Source organism: Fonsecaea multimorphosa (genome assembly GCF_000836435.1).
Source record: "Fonsecaea multimorphosa CBS 102226 unplaced genomic scaffold supercont1.15, whole genome shotgun sequence".
Lineage (NCBI taxonomy): Eukaryota > Fungi > Ascomycota > Eurotiomycetes > Chaetothyriales > Herpotrichiellaceae > Fonsecaea > Fonsecaea multimorphosa.
In genome coordinates this window covers 337,885-356,269 of record NW_015971649.1, presented here as the reverse complement: position 1 = coordinate 356,269, position 18,385 = coordinate 337,885, and the positions used below count along the sequence as shown (strand labels likewise).

The window sequence follows — 18,385 nt, the reverse complement described above, 5'->3', positions numbered from 1 at the left end:
TGACCGAGTGGTCGAAACGGACGCCTTGTTTGCAAAACTCTATATCTATTCATGACGCCAGATGATCTATCGCTATGATGTCAACTAGGCTTGTGTTCGCCAGAGCAGCGATCCGACACATAATGCATTGACGACGGTATGGTGGCCCAGCACCCACGCCACCGTGTAAAGATACTTGGGGGAGAAGACGGTCCAGATGAAGAGGTGTTCTCGGAGGACCAGACACGCGACCATGACCGAGAGGGCATGGATACAGGCAAACGTTCCCAAAGCGGTAAAGAGAAAAGAATATGCACGGGTCTCAAAATGGAGACAACTGAATAATTGGCAAATTGCAAAGGACCACCATATCGGGCCAGCCCAGTTACTGATGAACGTGAGCATCCCGACGGCGGCGACATTGTAACCCGTGACTCCGTTGTATGCGTTTGATAAATCGATGGTGGCGATGGAGTTTGTGTTTCCGAATGTGAAAAACGAGGCGTGTTGGAAGAGGAGGGCGAGGATGGCGATCTCGCTGACCGGACGCTGCCGACCGCCTCGTCGGAGGAGGTAGAGTTGGAGGTTGGAGAACAGGAACAGCGGCACGTAGACGGTTCGGGTCTGCGTGATGAGAAACAGCGACAGCACGTCCTGAAAGGCAGGCAGGAACCGCTGGAGGTGGCTCGCGCTCTTCCACGGCGCCTCGAAGTAGATTGCGCAACCTAGCAGATGGGCGAGGCCCAGGAAGACGACCCTAGCCATGCTCACCAGCGGGTACTGTGAGACGAAGCCCACCAAGGGGTTGAGGATCGGGAAGGAAGCGAGTAGTTCGGGCGCGTCCGCGGCCGTGAAGGCGATCTTGAACAGGAATGCCGAGATGGACACCAGCGCCGGCAGGATGCCCATCTGCGGCGAGCCCATCCACACGCCCGCGCGATGGCTCAGATTGCGCGAAAGCACGGCGTACACGAGCATGACCAGCGTCCAGAGGAGCCATGAATTCGAGGTGATGACTTGGCTCAGGATGTCGGCCTCGCCTGCATATTTCTGCCCCGTCTGTCTCCAACGCCGAGCCACGCCGAATAGGAAGTATGCGAGTGCTGTGGCGGTCGGGCCTTTCAATAACGGACGAGCGGCTCCGTGAGTGTCGGTCATTTTGAACCGGCTGTCCCTGCAGTGGAGAATGACCAGGTAGCCGGCAAGGGTCCAGTACCAGAACTGATGCTCTTCTTCGACGTAGCTGCTGGCGAACATGGTCACGGCGTAGGCGAGCATTGTGGCCACCAGGATCACCCCATCAACACCGGATAAGAGAACATCTCGTGCGAAGCTGGGCGTGCAGAGCGCCAGCGCCAGCACGCTGAACCCGATGCCTATCTGCATGCTCGTGAGGTCGTAATTGCTGGCCGTGCCACTGAGAAGGGTTTGCGCCTTGTACAGAAATGACCTGAGATGTGTGGTCGGCGGAACGGAGTAGGGCTGTTGATCAGCCGCGCCGACCACCGCTTGGTGTTGCTCTGAGACGTGTTGCCACAGACAGGCGAGGATCTGGACGTCGTCTCCGTCAGTGATCGGGCATTCAGTTGATGTTGACGTTGACACCTGACTGAACTCTTTAGGAAATGTTGCTTGTGCAATCCGCAGAATCTGTTCTGCGTTGCTGTAGAGCAAAGCATACTGATCCTGCGGATGTGTCCAGAGCTCCAACAATCGCGGCACAATGACTCCGAGGTTATTCAGCGGGATAGGAAATCCCAGTAGAGCCGCGAGGGTGGGGACTATATCGGATTGTTCCACAGTGTCGTAGTAATGGTAATCGACGGCGTCGTCAACGGGGCAGGACTGTCCTTCGAAAGCCGACTTGAACTTTGGAGAAATGAATGTCAGAGCTGTGGACACTTCTCCTGGTGAGGACGCGCCGTGGTTTCCCCCTTCGTTCATGCCGTGGTCGCCGAGCAGGACTAACAAGCACGATTTGAGGTGGTCATAACTTTCCAACTTCGTGTAAATGTCCCTGACGATCCCATCCATCTCGGCCTGTTTTGCTGGCATTCTTGGTCCCTTGGGCCCAGTCTTGTGCCCGATATGATCCAGACCCAGGAAGTGGAGTGTCATTGCGGACCAGTCCTGGTTTGCCAGTTCAGCAGGAATATGCCGTGTGACATTGTTGTCGACTTCGGTGAAGTCGGACACGAAGAAACTCGTCGTGCCATCGGCCCGAGTGAAAAAGTCTGGAAACAGGCGCAGCCAAGTATCGTCTCCATACATCACGAGGCTGCCGTCGCCTCTTGCGCGCAACTGAGCCAGCCATGTGTCTTGGTCCTTGAGGGTCGACGTCGTGTCCGACTCGGCAAAATTCAAAATGAGGTCCACGAAACTGGGCACCGAGCCCGTTGTGATGGCCTTGACGCGCGGCATTGTTATGGTTGGCGGACTGGCATGGCCGGTGAACGGGACCGCGGCGCCAGACCTGATGAGGCTCTGGGTGAAAGTAAAGCTTGATGTATTCCCGTAGACGAAATCGCTCCTCAAAGCGTCCACAACCATAAAGATGACGCGATCAAAAGGAGCCGATCGAGCGCCTGCTTCGGACTTTGCAGGCCATGTTGCTAACCCCGGCAAGAAAGCTTTATGAGGGAAAAATCCCTTTGCAAAGATCAGAAGGGCCGCGATGAGGACGATGTTGGAAAGCAAGAGCGCGGCATTTCGAAGCCTGATGCTCATCCTGGATTGGTTGTGGTTCGAGTTGTTGGGCAGTTTGCGCGAAACCGCGTGGCTCAACCTCACACACGTCCTGCCGAGCCACTTCTTACGCCGGCGGCTGGTAGTGACTTAAGGTTTTAGGCGCATATTATAGATTTTGGATTAATATGTCTCACAAGGAACGGCGACCGCATGAAGACGTTTGGTAGCAGAAAAAAAGGAGGTGGAAAGTTGTAAATGCGGGCCTGAAGCCCATTTCGTGGATGCCAAGCGTTGATCCACCGTAGAAGCTCCGCTCAGCCTTGTGGCCGGGCCAGCCTCATCGATGCCAGCCTTGTGTCGACGAGCAGCATATTACAAGTCGTGAACTCAATCCCCGCACGACTTCCCTCCCTCGTTTGGTGCCCGCAATCCATTCTTCTCGTGGTGAACCAGCAGGGAGTCCAGACGACCCATTCCCTCCGACTTGATGACTGGTATGCGAACAAATACTAACGTTGGGACCCCAGGAATGAACGTCACCGGGCAACATTACATTCCGCCGTCCGCTCGGACCCCTCGATTTCGTTGTTCCAGTCCCAGAGCTACAAGGAGCTCACTGAGCACGTCTCTGAGCTTCCCGTTTGTCTCTTGTCTCTCTCACGTCCGAGGGTGACACTTGTCTCTGTGTCTCTTGTGACTTGTCGGAAAGCGAGGCTTGACCGCAACCATCTTTGATCTTCCCTCTTGTCCGAAGGCGAGACTTGAGTTCAACACCATATCTTCCAGCTTCATTCAATGTCTCAAACCATGGATTCAGAAGACGGTGTGAATAGGTTGGGCTCGTCTATATCTCAACGACATGGTCAGAATACCTTCACGTTCTTCCATTCCAGTCGTTAACAACTCTTAGATTATCCTGTCATTTCCCGACCCGGGCAGAGCACAGCAGCTACACAACAGTCTCCAGCCGGAATTGATCAAGCGCGTACATTTCTACGGCAGCTCTACGACCCGCGATTGAGATCCACATACTACGACCTCGAGAAGCCATTTATCTGCAGGATATCGAAGCTTGAGTGGTTTGGTCTTTGTGGGGAGTTCGATCTTGACGGGGCGAGGTCTGAAAGGTACAGTCACATTTTCCCTCTTTTGGCGTTCTTTATTGATTTAAGAGCATTTTACTGAGTGCTATTCATAGATGGCCTAGATTTTCATATAATTCCGTCACATCAACTCTCAAGATATACATGCCAGCTACCTGGTTCCACGAAACTATTGTCAATTTTCTCCGCAGAAACTTTGAGGACCTATTCGATCGAGTCCTTCCTGAACGCTTCCAAAATAGGATTAATCTTTGTACAGGCCTAGAGGCGGATGGGTTTACCGGAGAATATGAAGATTCAACCAAAGTTCCGGATATCGGTATTTTTATGAGGAATAAACACGATATTCATGACGAGCTTAAATGGGCTCTTGAGGTTGGCTTTTCTGAAAAATATAACGACCTTCAGGAAGACATTCGACTCTGGTTAACCGGCCAACCGACATGTTCTATGGCCGTTCTCATCAGCATCACGGAGAGTCCAACATACCGATGTCCACTTGATTTCGACTTGGATCTTTGTGACGAACTCGATATGCCTAAGAGAGGGCCTCAGATAACGAGAACACATTTCTCTCTTCAGGGAGAATATGGCCCAGCGGAATTCAAGGGACTTCAGTGGGTTGGACAAATCTCAGTATTTCTGGAGATTTGGACCCGTAACCCCAGGACTGGGACTCTGAGGCGAAGAGGGGGTCGAACGTCTCTTGTCCCTCCAACGAACCTGTCTCCTCAATTTAAACTCGCGGATTTTCTTCCCATTCACGACCCTCGAATGACATGCTGCAACTGGGACGATCTCCGAACGAAACTAAAGGATTGTGTGCAAGCACAGGCTGTCTCCAGGTACCGCTCGTGGCTAAAAGAGAGTAGAAAACGTGCAGGCTTGCTCGACGACGAATCTGACAGGCATTTGTAACGCGGTTTTCATCGATACGGGTATGGATGGAGTCTTTGGATGGGTGAATAGAATCTTATGATACAGATAGAATTGAAGCGCGCTGTTTTGAAGGTACTGATCTGCTAACGGTAGTGCATTTTGTACACTTAGAATCGACGACCCCGACAGGTAGCCACACGAAAGGTATGGCTCTAGGATTTTTCTGCTAAGGGCAAGCTCCGGGGGGCCCGAGGCCAGCCTGGAACCCTTGATCACCGCTGTTACTGACGCCCGCCCTTGAGAGGGGGCACACCATGACGAGACCTGGCGTAATCGACTGGTGCTGGACTGCGAGTCTCTCTCGCGCTTTCTATCATGCAAATTGCGGTCCAACAAACGCGGTCATTGTCCAGCCCAGAGTAACAGGGTCTGAGGAGCTCGAAACCCCCTGCTTACGGCTCGCGAGTCTCCCTGTGCTGCGCGCTTTCCTTCACATCCTCCTCATGGAGGCAGGAACACAAAAAGTGATGGGCACTGACAGAAAATCTCAAATTCCCTGTAATTGGGGGCAGATGGCGAGACGGGTGACGCCTTCCGAGATTCGCCTGTCCTTCTCTCCTAGTCAATCTTTGCAGCAATTCTGTTGGTGATATGCTTCTCCAACTTGGGGACGAAGCAAGCCGCAACTAGTGCAAGGACTCCAAAGGGGATACTGGTGTACCAAACGTATTTGAAAGCGTCTGAATAGCCCCATCTGACGCCTATCACAGCTGCCTCGAGCACTTTTGCCGTAACACCAGGTAGACTGGTCGCGTTCTGCGGCGTGGTGAGATATAAGCCCGCAAAGGTTGCGCCCTCGGAAGCTGGAAGTCCTGCTGCGACAGCAAACTCCGCCACCCTTGTCGGCAGCGTGTTTTTGAGTTTGTTCTCAAGGACGTTAAAGTAGATGGCATAGCCGATGCTGCCAGCCGCAGTGCGGATCGCCAGTGAGAGTGCCACACAAGTTGCGAGCAGTGAATCGGGACAAGCCATCATGGCGAGTGTAGCTGATGGAGTGATAACGCCTCCCACTCCAATGCAGCCAATTGCGGCAAGGGTAACCGCAACTGCTGCATTATCTGGCTTTGCGATTGAGAACGCACCTTGGAATGCAGCTGTGTCTGTCAGCCTGAAAATGTCTCTAAAAGGGTAGAAATGAAGGGATATCTTACTCATTAGCACAACATAGAATATCATTAGTTCCCGGGTCCAGCGTCCTGCTCTTGGGAGAATTAGATTTCCCGAGACTGCCCCTGTGACGACACCAAAGGAAGCGATCAAGCCCTTAATACCTGCCTGGACTGGATCAGGGTCCCAAACGCCAGCCCATTCAGTAGGGAGGAGGTTGAGGAGAGCAGCGAAGTTCATGCCTAGTTGTCAAATGGTTAGACACGGCAACATTGAAACATGAATGGGTGGAGAATACCTGCGACCGTTGCAATGAGATATCCAACAGTCACGAGCTTTTGTCCCTTAAAGAGTGCACCGGGCACCATTGGGAATCGAGCAAACTTCCACTCCCATACAACAAAAACAACGATTAGAAGCACACCAATAATAAGTGGGCAGATGACACGGGCGCTTTTCCAGGGGTAGCTGTAGCCTCCTGCCTCGAGAGCGACGAGACTATTTACTGATAAGCTTTGGCCCTTGGATGGAAAATGAGATGAACTTACAGAAGGACCAATCCTGCAAAGGATGTGAAAAGGCCAAGGTAATCGATTTTAGTCAAGAGTTGTCTCAAGTCCTTGGTGTGGGCTCGGGTCTGCGACCTAGGGAAGTAGGTGAAAAGCAGGGCAACGAAGCTCATCGCGTTCCAGATGCTTTTGGTCAGGATTGTAAGCTTCAAGGTCAGGAGGCCATATATCACATCCGACGGTAACTTACAAACATATCCAAAGCCCCCAACGCCAGCTGACGTCTCTAGCCAATAACTGCGATTCCATGACATAGGGGTAGAATGGGACAGTCATGATTGTCAACAAGGCAACATAGACAGGACGACGTTTCACAGGCACAAGTTCAGACGTGCTAAGACGTAGTTCGTCAGTACTCCTTGATTGAAACTTTTTCAGGAAAACCTACCCAGCTAACGCGGTCATTTCCCCAATGGCGGCACCAACACCACAAATCGACATCGCGACAATACCCACACTGAACGAGTGTGCCAATGCCATGATGAGACAGCCAACCAGGAGCGCAACATTTCCAGCAAGACACACATAGCGGCGACCTATCATATCTTGGAAATATCCACACATGGGGATCACGGCGGCGGCAGATAAACCGTACGTGACCGGCAGCCATCCTGCAGCAACTGTGCCGCTTAAGTCGGCCGATATGTAGCTCAGGGGCCCGCCGATGAAGTAGGCGGGGATTTGAGAGCCTATTTTGATGAATGTTAGCATCTAGATGTGCTAATTTTAAGCTCTTCTGTGTCTCGATACTTACCTGTATAGAGCCAAATGAGAAAGAAAACAGCAATGCGCTGCTTCCAGTTCCAGTCAACCTTCCCGTCGGAATCGTCACCTTTCACGGCCTTCTTATTTTGAAGATCAACAGCGAGGATGGTGTCAGGGTCAGTATCAACAAGCTCAAGCTCCAGCTCCTGGCTGTCTGACTTTCTCCCGACCTCTTCCACCTTAGTAGCTTCGAGGTCGACTTTGTGGTCCATTTTTAATGACTCTGTAAAGAATATTGTAGAGAGCAACTATCCACTAGGAGATACCGCACTGACCTGTCTTGCTTGGGAAGGTGTGTTTGAAGGGAAGCCGTTTTTTGAATGTAAATACTTACTCCCCAGTTCCCCGGACCTCGGACCCCATACTACCCCAGCACATTGGTAGCCCACCGAGGCTGGCCAGCCGAGGGACCGGATGGACGTCTTCTGCTAGTTTAGGGATACCAAGTTCAGAGCCCGAGCCCGGATCTCGCCAGTATACTGTTGGAAGATGTTGTCCAGGAATTTTTGGTTGTAAGAAGTTTCTTCGTCAAGGATGGTCAACCATTCGTAAAAGAAGAGACTCAATTCCCAGCTTTACCTCTAAGAAGCAGCGATGCCAGGGCTGCAGTCAGCAGCAGTCGCTAGTTACTCAGTCATCCGTGAACGGAGCGATCTGGTTAGTGAAATCAGACAATATAGACCTTAAGCTTTCTCTGTATCTGAGGCGGCTTCCCCATGGGGTTAACGTGGAGTAGCCGTACATTCGGGGACATCAATTTCCGAGGCAGGGCCAGGTGTCGCCAAGGTCTTGGTGGCTGCTTCTCTTTAGCTCTATCTTGACTTCAAGGCTGGTCGATCAGGACTTGGCATCTTTTCACCAGGAAGACTGATAGCCGAGATGATACCCTTGTACGGATGCCGCCATGACAATTCTCGGGCTCCACGCTGAAACACACGTGGAGTTGCTGGGGACCAGAAACTTGATCCGGCTGCATTTCGAGGACACAAGCTTATACCGGCTCATGTTCCCGCCCTCGGCAGGTGACACCCAAGTCATGCAAGAGGAACCCGAGGGTACGGTAGGTTGCCTTGGTAATCTGCCTGGACAAGGCTATTGCCCCTCTCTATCCCCGAGGGACGCTGGGCATGTGCTCCTCAAGACTGATATTATGGTCGCCAGGCCGCCCAGTTAGATCGACATGACCCGCAGACAATAGCTCTCTTTTCTGTCACTTTTCTCTGACTGTTTCTTTCACAGCCACCTGATAAGGCACCGGAAAAAAGGACACTCCAATCGGGGCGAACAACCGCAAGCTGAACAATATGGAGGATATCCAAGAGAACTGGAGTTGGTATAACCTGCGGTTGATCTGGCTGGCGGGATTCGGCATCTTCACAGCGGCCTATAACAATGGTACGTGTCGCAGAGTGACAACAATACAGTTGATCAAGGTGTTAACCTCTTTGTGGCTTTTAGCCATCATCTCTAGCACGTTGGGTCAACCAACCTTCTATTCGACTCTTGGCCTGGATCCCACATCTTCTCACACGACGACGGTGATTTCGACCTCCAATGCCATCTACTTTCTAGGTGCATTTGTGAGTTGCGCCATCCTCACTGCCGTCGGCGACAAGTTCGGGCGTAAGAAGACGATATGGGCGTCGCTCTTTTTCCTCATCATAGGCAGCGCCCTACAAACCGGAGTGACGAACGTACCTATGTACCAGGTCGCCCGTGTCATTACTGGCTTCGGCAGCGGATCCTTGTTTTCCACCATTCCCGTCTACCAGGCTGAGATTTCGCCCCCGTCCTTCCGAGGCTTCCTGGTCGCCCAAGGAGGAGTCTTCTCTGCTCTGGGATACTCCTGCTCATCATGGATCGGCTATGGTGCATACTTCGCGCAGTCGAAGGCCCTTGGCACGTTCGGATTTCGATTTCCAATCTCTGTCGGCTGTCTCTTGGCCGTGGTGATGGTGCCAGTGTCATTTTGTTTGCCTGAATCGCCCCGCTGGTGTAAGTCGGACTGGCCGCTTCGTTGATGAATCATCTGTATGTTGACGTCTCTGCGACCTCCCAGTGATCGAGCATGGCCGTGATGCCGAAGGTGTCCGGCTCCTAGCCAAACTGCATCCCGACAAAAATAGTCCTGACACCGAACACTTTGCACAGCTCGAGGCTGTCGAGATTAAAAAGCAGCGTGAGCTTGACGCTAGACTGAGAAAGGCGGAGGGGAAATGGTCGGTGGTTACGAAGAAGTCCAACCTAAAGCGTCTATTCTTCTCCTGCTTCATCTTATGGAGTGCCAATGGCATGGGCATCCTGGTTATCAACAACTATAGTGTGCTCTTGTACAACTCACTCGGCTATACCGGTGGTGATGCACTCTTGTTGTCCGCAGGATGGATCTCTGTCACGATCCCATTCAACGCACTTGCTCCATTCTTGATCGACCGTTTGGGGAGGAAGCGGATGTTTCGTAAGTTGACGGTTACCTCGCGCTGCGATTGAGTCCCTAAGCTGACGTATTTCACAGTCATCGGTTCTTTCTTTTTAGGTATTGCACTATCTGGAGAGGGGGCGCTTACCAAGTATTTTGTCAAAACTGCCAACACAAGCTACGCTTGCGGAGGGATCTTCTTCCTCTACTTCTTTGCTTTTGTATAAAGCATTCTCCCCCCTTCGCTGGCGCACCCGCTAACCAAAATAGATATATGGAACGTTCATCGATGCCGCCTCGTGGGTCTTTACTGCCGAAATCTGGCCAAATCACATTCGCGCGCTAGGATGTGGTATTTCCTTCGCTTTCTCCTATGCCTCAACCATCCTGTGGACGCAGACTGCGCCTATCGGATTCGAACACATTGGTTGGAAGTTCTACATGGTCTTTGTGGCGAACTGTATTGTCTGCTTCATTGTGGTCTTTTTCATTTATCCGGAGGTCTGTTCTTCCTGCGTCACCCCTCCTCTCTCACTCGCTACAAACAGATTGCTAATATCGTGGGGTTCACTGGCTATAGACGAAAAATATCCCTCTTGAGGAAATACCCAAGCTTTTCGGCGACGAGATTGCTACCGTCGACATTCATCAGATGAACGAGCAAGATCTGGCCCAGGATCATGACATCTTCAAAGTCGACGAACAAATCACGAAGGTTGGTTAGGACTAAGTTCAATGCCAGCAAGGGAAAGTTGGAAGTGGTAAGAGCGGTTTCAATCTCCCTGATGCAAATCATCCCAACTAATCTCTTGAGAGAGGGAGAGAGAGCCACGAAAAGATTCGGGGCTTTTCAGATGAGGCAAAAGGAAAATGGAATGGTAGTCTATAATTTGAAAGATAACCCGAAAAAGATGTTTGCAACTTTAAAACGACGGGGGACCTGGGATACGCCTGGTCTTCAAAGCGGCTAAGTCGCACGGTCGTCTCCATCCACCATGTTTTGAGAGACGCAGAGCAAAGAGCCGGCTACCTTGTGAAACGGGGCTTCCTTTCCCCTTCGCATTCACTGCCTGAGACTCGGCCGCGATCGTACAATAGGTGACCCTCAAATGTGCGTCCCGCAGGGCTTGAGAATGAACGTAACGTCGCCCGGAATTCCCAAAAGTTCGGTAGTTAACTGGAGCTTTTTCTTGGTACTGTAGTGCATCGACAATGATGTGCAGCACACAGCATGAGAGACGTTAAAAACCGGTAGTCCTTGACTTTCAACAACGACGGTCATCTTGACACGGTGCGGCTTCGCTCAGATTTCGTACCTTGTGCTATCAGATACTCGGGCCCATCCAAGTCGGCTTTCTTCCAAACACAAATCAAAACCGGTTTGAGATCTTCGTAATTTGTTCACCTCGGCATCGGCTCCCAAATAGGGTGGTTTCCAATAATACAATACCTCGGGTACTGAAACGGGCTACTACAATACCATTATTGGCTACTCTGGTACTGCATCGATGGAAGTATTATAAAATACTTCTTGGCATTTTTCCTCCTAGTGGTTTTTAGACTATATTTGTCTGAATTGGTTCGGCGGCAGGATGGTCGGATAAAGGCGAAAAGAATTATTGAGAAAGAATCCAGCTAACTGATCAAGGTCACTCGGTGTATTGGTCGGCATAGAGGAGAGGAGAGAGCGGCATGGACCTGTTTCTGGAAACCCTCTCAGGCCAAGGACACAGGCATACGTGGTGCGAGGCTATCACTCTCGTGAAGGCCGTCTCGACTCGGCCTCGCAGGGTCAAGGAGAGAATATGCCGTGGCGCCTTCCCAGGAACCCTCTAGAGCCTTCCTTTGGGCACTCTTTGAAACTTGACAGACTGAAGAAGGGACGAACCTGGATCACCGCTGCCACGGTGTAGTAAGCCAGACACCAGAGGTGCAGCTGGCCAGGCTGAGCTGGCTGGCCCTGGGCAGCAGTTGAGCCAGGCGTGAGCCAGCCTGAGTAAAAGCGGCGCGGATGCACGTTTCACAGGAGGTGGACTGGTGTCGACATTCTGGTGGTGAAGCTTTGTTTCATTCAGGGTGCAGTTTTGGAGACACGGAACCGTCCGTGTTTTACTCCTTCGCAGCACTTTGAACAACCTCCTCAACCGGGCCATCGACCTTAGTCGCCAGCTTAGCCATCAACGCCTCGATCTTGGCCATCATTTCGCTCTGCACCTTGGCCGTTTCTGCCCTTGCGTCCTCCAGCTCCTTTTTCAGCTCCTTGGAGTCTTTTGCGGCGACGGCGCCCGTGCTGACATACAGATCTGGATAATTTGCCTGCTGATCAGCTTTCGCTGTGTCGAATAGCTTCTGGAGCCTGTCCTTCTCTGTTCGCGGATCAAGCTTGACGCCGCCGCCTTGATCACCGTTGTACTCGAGGTCCAAGAATGATCGCTCCGCCATCTCGATCTCGAGGATCAAAGCCTGATACTGGTCCTGAGCCTTGCGATATCGTTGTGGCACCCCTTGGCCTTTCTGCCAGGCTAGACAACTTATGATCGAAAACAAAGTCAGTCGTGGGTGGTCCTGCGTGGAATTCTGCCCTTGGGGGGACTTACCCAGCCAAAACAGTATTCAAGGCTCCCAGCACAGTCAACGTTACACGACGCGAGTCCTTGTACGCAGACAGTGCCGTGAACGTCGCTGCGAGAAGGATCTGAAACATGTACAAAGTGTTGCTGATAATGCTTGTGCACAGATAGGCGATTCTACTTGCCCGTTCCTCCTGTCTGGCACGCTGATAGAGACCAATGTTATCCGTCCGAACTCGCTTCGACTTTGCTTCGGAGGCTCTGCCGAGATCAACACCATCGTGAGTCAGGGAGGGTGGCGTAGATATGCCGATCAGCAGCTGGAAAAGCTGGAGAGGTGTGTGCCCGCTGGGCTCCTTGATGATGGCCTTGTCAGGAGAAGACGAAGCCTGTGAAGGTACTGCAGAAGGGGCTGATGTAGACACAGGGCCCTTCTCAAAATCTCTGGTATCCATGATCAGGGTATCCAGGCGGAGGAGTAGGGAGGTAGACCAGTCCCACCATCGAGGCCGGAAAGTGTTTACATTCTGTACCTGCTTTGTACGGCCAAATTTTCACGGCAGCGCACAGTAGTGACGCTTGCAGCTGGCTCACCCCATCGAGCCAACTTGGCTATCACGTCTGTTTGATTTGCGCGATATTCGGGGTTGAAGACGGGTGTAGAGAAGAGAAGTGGTCTAGGCTCGCGGGGAATTTTGTGGCGTAGCTGAATGGAAAAGGCGTAGCTGAAGTCGATGCCCTGCACCACGCAGCATGTTCGTCTGTGGAGTCGTTGCTAGAAAGTGCCCATGTACTTCGACAACAGTGTTCCGCCCGGAAATACATGGACTTCACTGTGCAAACAGGTCACAACCCCCAGCTTTGCCGTAGTCGGCCTACCACTGCTTCTTCCTAGTTTTAGCATCAACAGGTCCCTCACTGTCTCAAAGAAGCGTAGTATCTTTCAGCTGTGCAGCTCTGACGGACCTACTGGGTCTTCTGGTTATCCTGTTCTTGCAAAGTCTGCACCACGCGGCTTGCACAGCTCTGCACACGCGCTTGTGACTTGTGCGGCTGAAGACATATCACTCATTGTGTTTTCCCAAAACGAGAACTCTCGATTGGCTCGCCATAACTGCGAACTGCGCACGGGTGCTATGTCTATCAGGAGAAACTGGTCTAGATGCCCGGTGGCTGCGGATGTGGCACCGTGTCCGCCAATCCTGGAAGATTGTGATTTGGCCACCCGAGGGGCCTGGACAACTTGGCACACGGTGATGCCCACCCCGCCCCAACCTCCTCGTCGGCTAGGAATCTGTAAGGAAGGCCTAGAAGTAGATAGGCAAAGGGAATAGTAGGTTCAAAGGTCAATAGGTCGATCCTAACCGCTGAGGTTAAGGAGTCCTGACTAAAGCGTCAGGCCGCTGTCCCAAACAGGTGCCAAGGTGAGGCGCTTTGTCGCGCCTGAATACTAGGTACCGGTGGCAACATGCATGGATACCAAGATCATGACAGCGGCCGTTTCCTGGCTGTGCAAGGCTTCGACGACCTCGAGGGCGAAAATGACGTCGCTATTTCTCATGATGCTTATGCATTCGCCCGAAGATCATCGTCAAACGATCGAGTTCATCAAGATGTAGAACGTGCGCCGGCGCCCTTCGTAGTCGAAGTCGGCGCACGTCTCCAGGAGCGAGGCTTTTGCTGGGCTTTTCAGATTGTGGACACAATGTGAATGGAGGTCCTTATGCGTGGGACACATCTGATCCCATCCGCATAGAGGGACATCAGACTTCATCCTGGGCGGGGATATGGCGTATTGACTAATCGAGTCTCCACGTTGACGTACAAGTATCTCTGCGCTTTTCTTGTAACTAACACCATAACCGCGTCGCTATGCCTATACAAAGTCAGCATCATGGCTGCCAGCCTTGTGTCGACTAGCAGTATACACCATATATATAGTGGACTATGCGCTAGGACATATCTCTATAGTATAAAGGTATGGCATAACAAATTTCAAGCAGAACTTTTCCGGGAGTATTATTCCCGTTATGGAAATGAAGAAAGGTACAGGGATGCTCAGCGCCCCAGTATCAATGGACAGCTGATGGCGGCTTTTGCCCATATACCACATAACTATTGTGTAAAGGTTAGTCAGTATTCCCCAAGGTTACGTGATCTGACGACGGTTGGTTTACACCTCGTGTAGACTCATACTTACAAGTCGTACTGTCCGTGAATCCTCGGACTTTTCATATCTTTCCTTGCCTCGGCGAGCAAGGCCTGCACCTCTTCCATCGACCAAGGATCGGGGGCAGTCCTCACCAAGCACCCAATTGCAATGCCTTCCATCCCAGCCTGGAACTGAAGGTAATTGCATATTCCAACTTGCTTCTGCAGATGGATATCTTGCTGGTCAGCAAACCCTACTCGAGCGTCCCGCAGTATTGGGGGAAACCTGGCGACGTGCGCAGTGGTCACATCTCACTCACATATGTGGTGTCCTTAGGCCAAGTGCCCAGCGGAATGGGTAATTCTATAGCCTGCACATTAACAAAGCCGGTATCTCGAAGCCAGCCCTCAATCTTTGGCCCAGGCTGAGTATCGTAGCCAGCAGCACTCCGACGGCTGCATGTATGGTGATGGAACTTGTAAAGCGCCGCTTCTTCGGTCAACGAACCATCCTTTGAATATAACATTGTATCCCATTCCTGGAACTCGACCCAACCGCCAGGTTTTAGATTCCTAGAATGTCCATATCGTCAGTATCCCGAAACACACTTTGCATGCTTACGCTAAGACTCCGAGGAATGACGTATTGAAGGCCACGAGCACACATGAACACAACAAGTTCGATCGACATACTGAAAAGATTGTCGGACCAAGTGCGGCCAGTCTCGAACAGCAGAGGCCAAATACCGCCCATGGATATAGTCAAACGGCGCCTGCCCGTATGCCCACTCGTCCTCAAAATCGTCAATGATGAATCTTAGATTCGGGGGCACAAAGGTGGCCTGTATCGGAGTAAGATCCGTTCCAATGACTTCTGCCGTGGGATACAGATCGGCTGGTGGAGCATTGTCAGAAGACTAGAAAGACAAGGGAGGCTCCTGACTTACCAAAATCGACAGCCCAGTTGCCTGTCCCCGTACCCAGATCAAGCACTCGCTGCGGCTGTGAACCAATTGGAGCAAGATGAAGCTGGCCCCCTAGAAGCCAAAGCATCAATGCATGATGGAGATCTAGCCTGTTGATTTCTTGTTCGTCGCTAGGCAACATATCTGGAGGGATATTACCATCGCAATCAACAAGGCACAACTCGTGGGTGAGACGAACTCCCTTGATGATCCCGAAAGGTGTGATAGATCCGGCCGTACTGCATCATGAAAGTGTTCACGGACGATGTAAGTGAGGTTGTATAGGCAGATCTGATAAGGTTAATCTAATATGCACTTCTCGACGCAACGAAAGGCCTAATACATCTCGTCTCCGTATGCCGAGTCTCGCTCTGTTGCCTTGATTGCCAATTAGTCACGCATTATTGATATTGTGCCCACCAAACGTGTAATCACCTCTTCGTCCACAAGTATAGTCACGTCTTCGTTGACAGCAGTGTCGATCGAGACGGAGGTGCGCGGCTCGTTTGGGTCAGAGCCAGTGGTGGCCATAGCGGATATGATCCAGATAAGGATATCGAATCGTTAGCGAAGGACAGTCCATGAGTATATAAATCATTCGGCGAGCAGCCTAGCGCCAGTAACGCTAGGATTTCAAGCCTCGAGATATTTTCGAGTCGGATGACGGTGGAATTGCAACCATACCCTGCACAAGCAGAAAGCTGACGGAATGGAAGACCACCGTGAGTTCTTCATTCATCTGCCACGTTTAACTGGCCCCTCCGTGCGGACACGATGGGGGAGCAGGAAGAGGTCGTTCCGAGTGGCTACGATGCTGTTTAGACCCAGTCTAGGGGACAGCATCCAGCGTGGAAAAGCCCCCGTCCTAGCTCAGCGGCCTATCATGGCGGGACCCGACGGGGACCGCTCCCGGGTCAGAAGTTAGTCTTCGAGGCGTGCATGGTGCCGATGCAGCCATGGCGCATGAACTGCACCTAAGGAGCTGCCCAATGCTTCTGCCAATGCAAGTCTCTCCCGTAGGCCTGCATCCCCATGCACCACCAGAAATGCGGCCAAAAAGCAATCGAAGGATCGAGGAGACTTGCAGAGGGGATTGGAGAGGCAGAAAAGCCCTCCAGAATGCGCCGGGCGTATTTCCTCTCCATAAATTCCCAACCGCCCGGCTGACGCCTATCTTCTCCATGCGCTGTATATGTACTGCCAGACAGCCTGGTTCTTCACTGGGGAAGAGGCAGAACAAGAATAGGCAAGAGAAAGAGTCAGGAGCGGACACGCCCTGATTCTTCTAGTCTTACCATCGACATGTACAAAGCAGCTTTGGTTGGTCTGTCAGCACTCTTCCTGGCTTGGTTGCTGTACTTCTTCTTTTGGTCTGCTACTAGCAAACTTCCATCCGCCCCGGGACCATTACTCGCCCGCTTCACCCGCCTGTGGTATCTGAGGGCCCTTGTCAGAGGTGATTTTGAGCAGGTGAACATCGCCTTGCATAGAAAATATGGTGAGTGGCCACACACTGCTCTGCCCTTACTCTTCTGATGCAATCTGCTCCAGGCAAAATCGTACGCCTCGAGCCCAACTCATACAGTATCGATGACCCCGAGGCTATCAAAATCATCTACACCATCTCAAATCCGTGGATCAAGTCGAAGTGGTATGGGCCATCTTGTCCTCCTGGCACCACCACCAATTTCAGCACCCAAGACAACAAGGATGCTGCTCGATACCGTCGGAATTACGCACAAGCCTTCGCCATGTCGTCGGTACTTTCATTCGAGCCGTTGATCGATGAATGTGGAGAGCTCTTAATCGAGAAGCTCCAGGCCTTCGCCAAATCAGGCGAAACTGTTGACCTAACTCACTGGTTCTCTTGTTGGGCGTTTGATTGTCAAGGCCATATAACGGTGTGCTCCTTCCAGAGCTCCGAATGGCGGCTGTATTGACTGACGACACTCAGTTTTCTGAACGTTTTGGGTTCCTTGACAAGGGTGAAGACATCGGAGGTATCAGTGAGAGTCTCCATCAACGAATGCCCTATGTTGCTTTTGTCGGCGTCTATCCGGAATTGCATCCAATCCTGTTCAAAATAGTCAATTGGCTCGCCGGGACAGGTGCAGGTGAAGTTGACTACACCATCGCCTATACCATGAAGCGTATCGCGCAGAGGAAGGAAGCGGAGAAGTTGGACGATAGAAAGGACATGCTTGCACAGTTCATGGCTGCCCAGCAGAGGGATCCCGCCACCTTCACAGACTGGGATGTCCTGATTGGGGCCTTTGGCAATATCGTGGCTGGCGCTGATACCACATGGATCACATTATCCGCTATCATTTATTATCTGCTGAAGAATCGGCGGTGTCTTGACAAGCTGCGCAAGGAGATCGACGATATGGCTAAAGCAGGGTCGATTTCAGACCCTATTTCATTCCACGAGTCCCAGCAGATGCCTTACTGTCAGGCGGTGATAAAAGAAGGACAGAGACTGTATCCTGGCACCGGGTAAGATGTTGACTCCCATTATCCGTTGAGCTTCACTCACCGCAATCTCAGGCTGCCCTTACTTCGTGTTGTCCCAAAGGGTGGCGCCATGATTGCTGGGACATACTTCCCTGAAGGAGCCGTTGTCGGCATCAACAATTGGGTCGCCCACCGTAACAAGGACGTCTTCGGGCCCGATGCGGATGTCTTCCGACCAGAGCGCTGGCTTGAGGGTAATACCACCGCTATGAATCGGTATTACATGCCTGTAAGTTCCGCTGGTCTTTGAATAGACGAGGAGGGTTGCTGATGGGCACCCCGAAGTTTGGCGTCGGTCCCCGAGCCTGTCAAGGCCTGAACGTTGCCCTAATGGAGATGTCGAAATTTGTCCCACAGCTCGTTCGCCATCTTGATTTCGATCTGCTCAGCGAGTGGAAGACTGCGAATCGATGGTTAATGTTCCAGTCCAACATCAATGTCAAGGTTAAGTTGAGAGATTAGTTTCTCGGTGCACCCATCTGCAAGCGAGATAAGTGGACGTAGTTCATCTACCATGGAGGGCGGTTGAACAGCAGCAGGCTGCCAGTGATACCCTTCTTTTTTGGGTGCGATGCAAAGGAGGAAGCATACAAATGGGAATATGAACAGCAGTTTT

The 18,385-nt window shown here is 51.8% G+C and overlaps 6 protein-coding genes across 6 annotated transcripts; 2 read left to right on the top strand and 4 right to left on the bottom strand.

Moving 5' to 3' along the window:
- Positions 1–84: 84 nt before the first annotated feature.
- Z520_07490 (uncharacterized protein) lies at positions 85–2,706 on the bottom strand (the record flags this gene model as incomplete). The annotated part of the gene is made up of 1 exon (XM_016777987.1): positions 85–2,706. One exon carries the CDS (start codon positions 2,704–2,706, stop codon positions 85–87), a length of 2,622 nt encoding a protein of 873 aa, XP_016630893.1.
- A 2,561-nt stretch (positions 2,707–5,267) lies between these two features.
- Positions 5,268–7,362, bottom strand: Z520_07489 (uncharacterized protein; the record flags this gene model as incomplete). Its single annotated transcript, XM_016777986.1, has 7 exons — positions 5,268–5,803; positions 5,861–6,058; positions 6,115–6,314; positions 6,365–6,511; positions 6,576–6,719; positions 6,774–7,074; positions 7,140–7,362. 7 exons carry the CDS (start codon positions 7,360–7,362, stop codon positions 5,268–5,270), a joined length of 1,749 nt encoding a protein of 582 aa, XP_016630892.1.
- Positions 7,363–8,454: 1,092 nt separating this feature from the next.
- Z520_07488 (uncharacterized protein) lies at positions 8,455–10,293 on the top strand (the record flags this gene model as incomplete). Its single annotated transcript, XM_016777985.1, has 6 exons — positions 8,455–8,545; positions 8,609–9,145; positions 9,210–9,608; positions 9,666–9,790; positions 9,840–10,070; positions 10,150–10,293. 6 exons carry the CDS (start codon positions 8,455–8,457, stop codon positions 10,291–10,293), a joined length of 1,527 nt encoding a protein of 508 aa, XP_016630891.1.
- Positions 10,294–11,678: 1,385 nt separating this feature from the next.
- Z520_07487 (uncharacterized protein) lies at positions 11,679–12,594 on the bottom strand (the record flags this gene model as incomplete). Its single annotated transcript, XM_016777984.1, has 2 exons — positions 11,679–12,099; positions 12,167–12,594. The coding sequence occupies 2 exons, from the start codon at positions 12,592–12,594 to the stop codon at positions 11,679–11,681; spliced, it is 849 nt and encodes a 282-aa protein (XP_016630890.1).
- A 1,617-nt stretch (positions 12,595–14,211) lies between these two features.
- On the bottom strand, positions 14,212–15,786 carry Z520_07486 (uncharacterized protein; the record flags this gene model as incomplete). The annotated part of the gene is made up of 8 exons (XM_016777983.1): positions 14,212–14,254; positions 14,340–14,512; positions 14,611–14,863; positions 14,984–15,185; positions 15,238–15,399; positions 15,455–15,546; positions 15,599–15,633; positions 15,691–15,786. The coding sequence occupies 8 exons, from the start codon at positions 15,784–15,786 to the stop codon at positions 14,212–14,214; spliced, it is 1,056 nt and encodes a 351-aa protein (XP_016630889.1).
- A 771-nt stretch (positions 15,787–16,557) lies between these two features.
- On the top strand, positions 16,558–18,231 carry Z520_07485 (uncharacterized protein; the record flags this gene model as incomplete). Its single annotated transcript, XM_016777982.1, has 5 exons — positions 16,558–16,753; positions 16,807–17,156; positions 17,210–17,751; positions 17,803–17,998; positions 18,055–18,231. The coding sequence occupies 5 exons, from the start codon at positions 16,558–16,560 to the stop codon at positions 18,229–18,231; spliced, it is 1,461 nt and encodes a 486-aa protein (XP_016630888.1).
- Positions 18,232–18,385: the final 154 nt, after the last annotated feature.